Source organism: Gavialis gangeticus, unplaced genomic scaffold (genome assembly GCF_001723915.1).
Source record: "Gavialis gangeticus isolate Ggan-Ray unplaced genomic scaffold, GavGan_comp1, whole genome shotgun sequence".
NCBI classification, from domain to species: Eukaryota; Metazoa; Chordata; order Crocodylia; family Gavialidae; genus Gavialis; species Gavialis gangeticus.
In genome coordinates, this window is record NW_017729011.1 from 18,901,447 (window position 1) to 18,911,957 (window position 10,511).

General features: G+C 51.7%; 1 protein-coding gene across 6 annotated transcripts in view; it reads left to right on the forward strand.

Moving 5' to 3' along the window:
* The window catches only part of ADAMTSL2 (ADAMTS like 2), a 59,379-nt gene that overhangs the window by 40,558 nt on the left and 8,310 nt on the right, over positions 1 to 10,511 (forward strand). For all 6 annotated transcript variants that reach the window (XM_019510758.1, XM_019510761.1, XM_019510763.1 and 3 more), the window contains 2 exons: positions 2,580 to 2,793; positions 6,472 to 6,627. In XM_019510758.1, the coding sequence (XP_019366303.1) occupies positions 2,580 to 2,793; positions 6,472 to 6,627 (370 nt within the window). The remainder of the gene's footprint in view (positions 1 to 2,579; positions 2,794 to 6,471; positions 6,628 to 10,511) is intronic.

Here is a 10,511-nt window from a genome sequence, read left to right on the forward strand (position 1 = left end):
AGGAGCCTTCACGATAACTTAGGTTGAAACCTATTTTATTGAGTGTTTGCACAGGTCAGATGCAAAGGCTGGACAACCCTCCTGCCCGCAGGTGGGAAGGTTTGAGCCCTTTGGCACAGTTTGGGTGGGTCCTGTCCTGTTGACTGGGTAAGAGAATGAGACTTCCTGAACACTTTCCCCCTCCCACACCTTGCACATGAATGAAGCGTAGACCGGAAATAATGCACCATCACTGACTAGGCTGGAGCAATGCCAGAGGTCTGGCATATGCTTGCAAGTGCGCAAAAAGTTTATGTTGGCATTGTCACTTGTGGAGGTGGATTCATTATCTGGGAACGGTGGGTATGTGCAGTGTTTGTTTTGAATGGCAAGATCTCTCTGGACCCAAGACATGACATCCGTAGTGGTTCAACGACCTGTGCCCATGTCTTACTGAACATCCTGAGTCCAGAGCTGTCTTTCACACTCATCACCGAACTAAAACAAAAGGGCATTAAGTGTGGAGCTTGTGCTTCTGTAGGAGCGGAGTGTGCATCTGACATGTTCCTACCTTGATACGACCCTGGTATGGTTCTTGCATTCAGTGAGGATGAAGTAGCGCTTGCATGTCTCCTATCACCTATGCATGCTTCGGGTGCTTGCATTCTTGCTGGTCTGGGCCTCCTGCAGTGCCCATGGCTGCAAAGCCCAGTGCCTTGTTTGAAATGCTCCTCCCTAGCTGCCGCTTTAGTCCTCACCATCACAATTTGAAGATCTCTGTGACACAGTGGAGCAATGGGAAACAGTACAGCACCACAGATCCGTCTTGAGAGCCCAAGTGAATGGCCTGTGGGCACCAAACCTCAGTGCCTAAAGGTGGTCATCCAAAGTCAGGCTTGAGGTTCATAGACAAGAACTACAGAGAAGTGTAGCTGTCACTACTAGGAATCCATTTCTGCCTTTACTGGGCTTTAAATATATTGACACAAGTCAGGATGGCAATGTTGGGTCGCTGAAAAGTGCCACGGGATCTCTGATTTCCATTTGGGTGGCAGCTGCCTGGTACAGATAGACAGGAGTATAGGTTATTGAATGCAGGCAGCACTTCTAAGAGTGCTGAATCTTTCCAGTGCTTTCCAGCTCCTTGCATCCATGTCATTATTTGGAGTTTAATCTGTATTGGTCCGGAAGCAAGAATGTAAGTGGCTGCAATGAGGAATTTTGATCAGGTGATTGCAATGGGCCACATTATGAGCCAGCTCAGTTAGCAGAGTCCTCAGGCACAATATGTTAAAAACCACAGTTGCTCTAGGGCAAGTAACGGTCTTTCCTTGCTGCGTGAATGCCCGCTAGGCATTAAATCTACTCGTGGCTCACCTCTGCTATTGCCACAGCAGTGAGAACATCCTGTTGACTGGTATTTCCTCCATGGTGACATCTCACACCGCTGAAAGTAAAGTGTCACCATTCACATTTGGATGAGACCGGGGTACAGTTGGGGTCCTGGGCTGAGATAGCTTCATGCTTTCCCTGCCCCACAAAGTTTGGCATTTTGCTAGGTGCTTGTTTGAATGATGACCCCTATCTGGAATTTGTAGGGCAGGGATGCAGTGCTCGGTCCACAGCTACAAGACCCTCATATAGAGGCTTCCCAATAAGAAGCAGTCATTTATTAAAGCGTGCATACCTCTGGGCACATTGATGGCTGCTTGTTAGTCACAAGGAGCAGGATCCTTGCGGGCATTCACTGGGCAAAGAAAGAGCATTACCTGCCCCAGCATTACTGTGAGTCTTAACATATTGTGCCCACGAAGTCCACACCCCACCCACTTTCTCTGCCCCTGCGGAGTTGTGTTATGTTGTTTCATATTTGGGAAGGAACTGAGGGGCGGCTGGGCTTGCTCCTCCTTTCGTGCCTTCGTTGGAGGGTGCTGTGTGATGAGATCTAGTGTACACACGTGGCCCCCAGCGACTGTTGGGCAAAAGCATCTTATCTTGTACACACTGGGGAGGTGTGTGCCAAGAGTGAAAGCCACATGGGCCGCATCTCGGAAGAAACCACAGCGCTGTAAGGTAAGTAATTTCTCAGGTCTAGGTCCAAGTATTTTCTGAATTGAGTCGCTACAGAGCTGGGCTGTCGACATGTGTCTTTTCAGGGTTAGACAGAGACACACAGAAGTCATTTTTTGGTAGAACTGTCTGGGTCTCTATCTTAGTTTTGTTTTAGGACCCATGGTGATGGTGTCTGAGTATTGCACAGCCCATGTGAACTCAGGTATCCAGGGTCAGAAATATTAATAAAATTAATTTAATTTTATAATTTTAATTAATAAAATTAGTCCATGGCAACGTTGAATTCTACCCGTCTGGGAAACGACTGATACATTTATAGCCCAGATACAGATTATACCCGTTGCAACGGTCTCTTTACAAGCATTACTATCGGCAGTGTTGCCAAACGCCATGAAGAGACATTGCCGACCACTGGTATACTTCACGCAGTGCCGTTTTTCCAGGCTGCTGTCGGGTCATGTCTACTCTATGTACCCCATTCAGAAGGCGGATCCTGAAATCCTGGTCTCTCTCTTGCTTGGTTGCAGGTGGGAGACGAGTAGCTGGAGCGAGTGCTCCCGCACTTGCGGTGAAGGGTACCAGTTTCGCATTGTCCGCTGCTGGAAGATGATCTCCCCTGGGTTCGACAGCTCTGTCTACAGCGACCTGTGTGAATCTGCTGATATTACCAGGCCGGATGAACGCAAGATCTGCAAGAACCCAGCCTGTGGGCCTCAGTGGGAAATGTCAGAGTGGTCAGAGGTAAGTCAATGGAGAAGTGTGTAGGGGTGCCTTAGGATCTGCATTCAGGGTAGACGAGCGTTTCTTGAGTTCACTTGAGTCTCAAAACGACACCAGAAATCAAAGGCCTGTAAAGCTAGAGCTAAGATCACATGAACCTTTGAGATGCAAACACAGTGATTTCCATAAGCTACAACAAACTCTTATTTTCAGATCTACTCATGGTTTGCCTCTGCTAGTGCCGCAGCGGTGGGAGCATCCTGTTGACTGGTATTTCTTCCATGGTGACATCTCGCTCCACTGGAAGTCAAGTGCCAGCATTCACATTTGAAATGAGACCAGGGGACAGCTGGGGTCCTGGGGCTGAGATGTCCCCATGCTTCCTCCCTGCACCCCAAAGGTCAGGGTTTCGATGAGAGGTCCCTTAAGCCCGTTCTGGAGGAAATGATCATGTCTTCCTTTTTCTTCCTCTCAAACCTCTGATCAGGGATGGGCTCAGCTGAGATCCTGGGACCTCTGAACCCCCTTGGACTCTGAGGAAATATTGATCAAGTCTGGCTTTGCTCCAAACCAGCTTTCAGGTTTTTGAGGCAGCTATGCCAATGGCCTCTTTCCTTGCAACAAGCTTTTTCAGCCGCACAGTGGGTAGGGGTTGCAAGCTCTGAGTGTGACTGGCACCTGCCTTTCATTCATCTTTGCATTCCTTTCTCTCTGCCAACTAATTTAAAAGATGGTAAGGTACAAATTTGCTCCTTTTCCCATAGGCAAAGGGTTCAGGAAGAAACTCTGAAACACAATCACCTGAAAAATCATTACAGACCATGGAGATGAGGCTGTGTCCCATAAATGATTATATGCCCTCTCAAGCATCCCCTCTTCATGGCATCTTGCTGCACCACAAGGAAAATTAAGTGCTTTATTTGTTGTGCCGTAAGCAAATTGCTAAACCACTTGGAAGATGCGTGTGTCATCTTCCTAATGGGGAACAGTTCTGCTCTTGTCTTGGCTTGTCATTTTAAATGTGGAAACATGGGTGACTTAAGACAGACAGAAGCATTCAGGAGCCGTTTGAGCTGAGATGTCATTTTGAAGCAGCGTCAGCCACTAGGCAGCACAGCTACTTTTTGCCTTTGCAAGAGAAGTCTTTTGGATTCACTTACGGCGACCCACCTCGGCTGCGTGCCAGAGAGCACCTGCCAGCTTTCCAGTGTTGAAGTCTGCAGCATAAAACCACTGAAATGACAAAACCAGTGGCCGTTCCTTGGGGAATCCAGGTCCGGATTCCAATCTCAGTGTAAATCCGGAATAGCTCTGCTTAGCACAGTTGGTTGGGATTTACACTCCCGTAATGGAGAGCAGCCCCTAGCATGGGTTTCTAATGAGTGTGGAATCGCACTTCTGTGCATTGTTGGGAAGCAGTCCCGACCTCTTAAATTCCTGGCTCTTTACAAATCTCGACACCGCAGCAGTTGCATCCCTATGCACCAGTCTAAAAACACCAGAGCCAAATTGCTATAGCATCTGGAGGAGCCACCCAGTTTGCCCTTCCAGCTCAGCTGATCTGCTGAGCCTGATATCCAGCCTCACTCAGCAGCTGATTGCATCGGAGGATGTCTGAGCAGCTCCACGATGCTGCTGGGCGTTGATGTGTTGCCGTACGTGGGGCGCGAGTAAATTGCTTCCTGACGATGGGCTGATCCGTTGTTACATTGAAGGATGAGTTTTGATTTCCCCTTTGCACAGATACAAATGTTGTTATTGCTCATATATTAAGCTAGGTCCCTTTCTAAGCAAGATCAAATGCAGTTGGAGACCAGATTCTCTGCTAGTGCAAACTGGCCTGGTTCCACTGACTTCCATGGACCCGTGCCAGTTTTATACCGACAGCTTTTGGCCCCTTTTCTCCTCCCAGGGGATACTTGCTCGTGTTTGAATGCCTCCTTTACGCTGAATGCCAGTGATAAGTAGCTTTCCACAGCACTGTTGATGGAAAGCCTGATATGTTCTCTGAATTTTGTAGGATGTTTTGACTTTCCCCACTCAGTAGAGAGAAGCTCCCTTTGCACATGCCGACGCTGTATTTTGACTGGCTTAAGAAACCAAAGCAGCTTATGTTATAGAAATCCATATTCTCCTCCGGTATGTGTCAGGGGCGGATTGCTGAGCCATCTCCTGGAGTCGGTCTCCTCTAGCCAGCAGCAAAGCTAATCTAATTTGGATCAGCATCTGAAGCAGGGTGCCAAGTTGGCTTGGAAAAGCCATATAAAAAAAAGCACGTTTTGGAGCTCTGAGGATTAACGTATCAGTGCAGCGTGTCTGAGTATTGGGCTGTTGACACTTTTGCCTGCTTTATGTTATGTAACGAGCAAATTTGTATCTGTGACACTGGTGTAATTCAAATCCGCTTCTACAGAACGTTGCTGGGGTTTGACACTGCCAAATTTATCCACCGTATAAAAATCTCAATTGCTGCGGTTTGGAGGCAGCACTTCCAAAGGCCTGGAAACGACTAAGCTAGTTCTTTTCAGAGAGTGAAAGGGGAGCGAATGCACCCCAGTCTTTAAAATGCAGCCACGTTTTCAGGGTTGCTAGGATGTTCTAGGTGCCTCGGGGCCCGAGCAGCCATCCTGGGGCTCCTTTTCAGGGGTGCTCTACACCTGTGGCTGCCACGGGCTGTGAGCATGGCTCTTCTGAAAATCGAGCCCGGGGTATCTCCAACTGCACCCCTAGACACAGGCACTCGTGCCTCCTTGCCATGCTCTCAGGTCTTCGTTTCATAGTGCTGGAATGGCAGGAGTGGAAATGGGACAGGGTTGTGCAGGCGGACCCAGGTGCAGAAGCTGGCTGTCTGGAAAAGGAGCAGGTTTGAGGGTTGGGAGAGACTTTCATGCATCGTCTACTGGGAGCGAAGTGTGTCCTGAACAGTAGCCAGCTGCTGCACTCAGGACTGGCTTTTAACCCAGCCACTGGGCTGCCTTGAAGATATTTGCACGGTGCCGGTAAGATCAATGGCTTGGTGTCTGTTGCAGTGCCAAGGAGAGGACCTGCTGGGGTGTTCATGGTCCTCCCTCCTGGCCCTCCTTTTGTGCAGCACCAGGCAGGATGCAGCCCTTGCTCTACATTTGAGCTCATCTGCAGAGGCTGTGTGGGCTTTGGGTTGGGGGGTGTTGTTTTGCCTTGGATCAGGACTGTCCAACTGGCAGGCTGAGAGCCCAGTAGCATAGCTTGGTGGTGGTGGGGGGAACAGGGCACCAGTCCTAGGTGCTGACCGAAGTGGTTAACCTGCGGCCCTGGGCTCCCAATTTGGCCGCGACTCTCCCATCCGCTCTCCCTCTTCCTATTCCACCTCCTGATGGCAGGGAGCACAGCCCATGGGGCAGAGGTAGCTTGTGGCCAGAGCTTCAGGGGGAGCTGGGGGTGCTGGCACGGCACAGTGTGGAGGTGCCGGTGTCACAGCATGGCACAGCACGTGGCCCGCACAGCAGGAGGCCCCTCAGGCATTGGACAGCCCTGCCCTAGATGTCTGCAAAAGCCCGGTTGTAAGGCTGTTTTCTGTGCATTTCTAGCATATTTCCTGCTTTTTATTTTTTTAAAGCCAGCCTAAGTTGCATCTTAAAGCAGATGCATTGGCCAGCAGGGTGAGAGCGGCCCTGGTTAGAGATGCTGCTGACCCCATGCCTTCCCTCTGTGTCCTTCCAGTGCTTGGCCAGGTGTGGGGAGAGGAGCGTGGTGACCAGGGACATCCGGTGCTCAGAGGACGAGAAGCTCTGTGATGCCACCACCAAGCCGCTAGCCGAGAAGAACTGCACGGGCCCCCCTTGCGACCGGCAGTGGACTGTTTCCGACTGGGGACCGGTGAGTCACCCTTGGGCGGTGGGGAGCAAAGTGACACCAGGAGCCCAAAGTCCATGGTTTTAGCCCTGCTCCTTTATATCATATACAGTCCACAGGCCACGGTCTGCTCCTGGTTGCCTCTGTCTGGCCTGGGAAGCTGCAGCGGAGCTGCCCAGGAGCAGAATTTGGCTCTGTGTTTTCATTCATCTTCTCTTTTGCCTCTTGAAGAAACTTTCAGGATCCCTCTGTGCTTTTTTTCCCCCTCTCTTCCCTCACCTGTGACCTGTGGGGAGTGGGGGGAAGGTCTGTGGTCAAGACAGGACCCCTGGGTTCTCATCTCAGTGCTGTCTGGGCCCGTGTGACCGAGGCTAGTCTCCTGCAGAGCAGCAGCCGGGCAGAGCTGGTCTTGCGGGCTTCGGTTTCCCCAGCCACAAAAGGATGCTTCCGTGCATCTGGCGTTCACGTCTGAAGGAGCAAAGCCTTGTGCTAGACAGCACCCCAGGCTCCTGCCTCTTGGTTGTCGGCTCTGACCACTGCCTGTCTCAGCCCAGTGACGCACCACGAGGGCATGCCTGCCTCGATGCTGGCAAGGCCCTTTGCACTGGACTTTCTTCTGGTGCCGCCCCCATAGTTGTTCTGTGCCCTGGGGCTCTCCTCCCCGCGTGGTGCCCAGGGCACAGGGGAAGGGGTGAGAGAAGATGGCCTGGTGTGCCATCATCTGAGGATAGCAGTGACCTCCTCCGGCCCCCCCAGCATCGTAGCAGGCGTCACCACGATCCCAGCGCTGCAAGTCCACATATAGCAGTGGCCAGCGCAGCGGGGACAGCAGTAAGCAACAGCAATAAACTTTACAAGCTCGGAGAAGTGGCGCCTGCAGAAAGCAAGAGGTGGGAGAGAGCGGAGGAGCCCTTCACGTCGGCGTCTGGAGATTACTGAGGCCACAGCAAATCCTCCTGCCATCCGAACGCTCGCAGTTAAGCTGACCTGGCACCGCTTCCCCCCAGCTGGGGATTATGCTGAACTTGTTAGCTATCGTTCAGAGACCTGAGCTTGGCACCAGCCCCCAGGCTTCCAGTAACACCTCGTCTCCAGCGCAAGCCGAACCCGGCTGCAGGCTCCTTGCACCATCTCCCGTGAGCCAGTGCGTTAAAGGGAGACAGAGAGAGCACAGGGAGGTGATTACAGCTGTCATCGCAGTCCGGGGCTTGGCGGGAGGTGAGGCAGCCAGCTCGGATTTTGCAATCTGCTGGCCCCACCTGTGATTTGTTTTGCGCTTGGGTCCCTGGGGCCTGGAAGGAGAGCCCCCGGGAGTGCTGCGTGGAAAGGCGTCTCCCAAGGGCACTGGACTGGTCTGCGTTCCCAGCCTCTTCTTGCCTTTGTTAGGACCATTTCCAGGTTCAGGTTATTTACAATGCTTCCCGCTCGCTGCAACTACACCGACACCTGCTGTTATCGGCTGCTGTTCAGAGGACGAGAGGCAGCCAGTGGGCTGGGAGCCATCATGGGGTGGGTGGAAAACTCCATCCATCTCCTTGTCCTGCAGTGTCTTGCTTGAATAAACAGCTGAGGGGCTCAGTTCCAAAAACCCAAGGAATTATGATCCCTTTATGTGGCTCTGGTGCAGACTCTTGCTCGCAGCCAGGGCTGGGTCTAGCCAAGGGAATGGGGCAGGCGTGCAGCCTTGCTGTTCCACACAGGCCTCCCCTTATGTCTGTGCAAGTGGCTGGCGGCTTACCCTGTCCCTGAGATGCCCCAAAGCTGGAAGAAGGAGGGGAGGATGGGATTTCCGCCCACCCCTCCTGTCTTTTCTGGCTAAAATGGATAGAGTGCATGAAGCTCAAACCCCTGCCGAAGCTCATCCTAATGCAAGGGAAACCCCTGACAACCAATGCATCGCCTCTGCTTCATCCTGCCCTTCCAGAGACATGCAACAGACTGGTTGCAGTGATCAGGTTAGGCAGAAATTACAGGCTCTTTACTCTGTTTGCACGCTCTGTGCAGCAAATTTGAGGCCAGATTTTAGACTCATTTCCGGCAGGGGCCTCCCCTTGACTCGTGTAACTGAGAGCACAGATCAGCTGCGAGAGATTAGCACATGCTTCTTTATCCACCCTGGTCTGGTTTGAGCAAACTTCTGGGTTTGCTCAGTTCAGCCTCTGGGCCACTCACAAACAGCCGGGGCAAAGCTGTTGGCTGTTCGCTCAGTGGGATCATCTGTGCCGCACAACGGACTGACTCGCAAACCTACCCAGGTCTTTCCAGGTGGTGGTTTAAATGCCCTGGACACATGGACGTGCATTTGCACGAATGGCAGGGAATCCGCTTTGTTCTTCTGAACAAGAATGAGCTAACAGTGGAAGCGAACCAGAGCGTTTCCCACATGCCATCAAAGAGGTGGCCCCATTTCCAGTCTAGCCATACTTTTATTGCACTCTTCACTCAGTCTGCTCCTGCACTTCTGAGCTTCTCTTCTTTTTCCCCCAAATCCTCTCTCTGTCTCCCTGAGAGTAGAGAACGAGCAGTGTCTCTCTGACTTGATCTCACCAACCAGGGCTGGGTAATCCCAGCTACGTTTTCATGCCAGACCCTTGCGTCATGTGAGAGCGAGCAAGAACCTGTTGAGCCCTGAACTCAGAGCTCATATTTTGGGTTCAGCTTCCTCTCTAGTTGAAAAAGGAAGGACCTGGGGATGGGAGTGCGAAGAAAAGGGGAGGTGGGATTGAAGTCCAGAGGGACCCCAGATGGTATGAAATTGCTGTTGCAGTCCCCAGCTTTGCTTCTGCTCTTTCAGCCGTGCCCCTGCTGAGAGCCAGCAGCTGCACCTTGTGCCCAGCCAGGTCTGCTTGTGAGACGGACAGTTGGACGTCACTCGTCACTTGTGGGTGACTGACTCAAAGCAACAGATCCAGTTCCCCATCCCTCTTGTCAGGTTGGTTGGGAGCCCTCTGGTTTCGTACATCTTTTTGGCTAGTGCCAGAGGTGCTCTTTTTTTGGTCAGTAGGTCCAGGAAGAGCGGGGTGACACTGAATTACCTTTTCACCCCTCCCCATTTGAACTGTGCTTCTGGGTCCATTTTGCATTAGGCAGGCACTTGGTTTCAGAGCTGGGAGACTTCCCAGGCTACAGGAGCTCTCCCCGACTATGCAAGGCTATGCGTGCAAAAACACACGTGCCCTTTTTGATTGCGCAGTTGGTTATGTGTACAAAACTATGTGCAAATGTGGAGCTGGCTGAAAATCAGGGTGCAGGATCTAGACCAGCATCATCACTGTGCCTGTTCTCGATATATCCTTGCCAGGGTTTTCCGCGGCTTGTCACGTTCCACATTAAGCCTGGGCACGCACTGCCAGCGTGATCCCATCATCCACACACAGGAGAAAACCACAGTTATGAACAGTGAATGGTCCAGCTGCAAGGATCTTAGCTAATGTGCATCCAGCTCCAAACTTCTGCTTGGTTGCAGGAGCACTTGGGCAGGGGGTTCAAGCTTAGCATTACTGACAGCCTAGCTCTTCCCAATGCAAAGCAAAGATCTGGTGGGTGGGCCACGCCTGGAGATCCCTGCTCCCAAAACTTCTCCTGGCTCAACCACTTGAGGACTTCAGCACGGGTCATCAGGTGTGGGAGGTGCTCCAGTTTTCATTAACCATCATAGCCCGAAGAGCAGGGATGTGTGAATGAAACGTGCTGGTGACATGACGTTGAGAGGCATCCTCGCTCCAGAGGAGGATCAGAATATCATAGAGGAAAGATTGGGTGGCTTGGAGGCATGAGAGTCTATCTTCTTCCTTGGGGTATAATCTTTGCTTGAAATGCCTGAAGTTTGGGAGATTTCAAACAACCCCATGGCCCGCCCCCCCTGCCCCCCAAATATCTTTCTTTAAAAAAAAAAAAAAAAAAAAAGG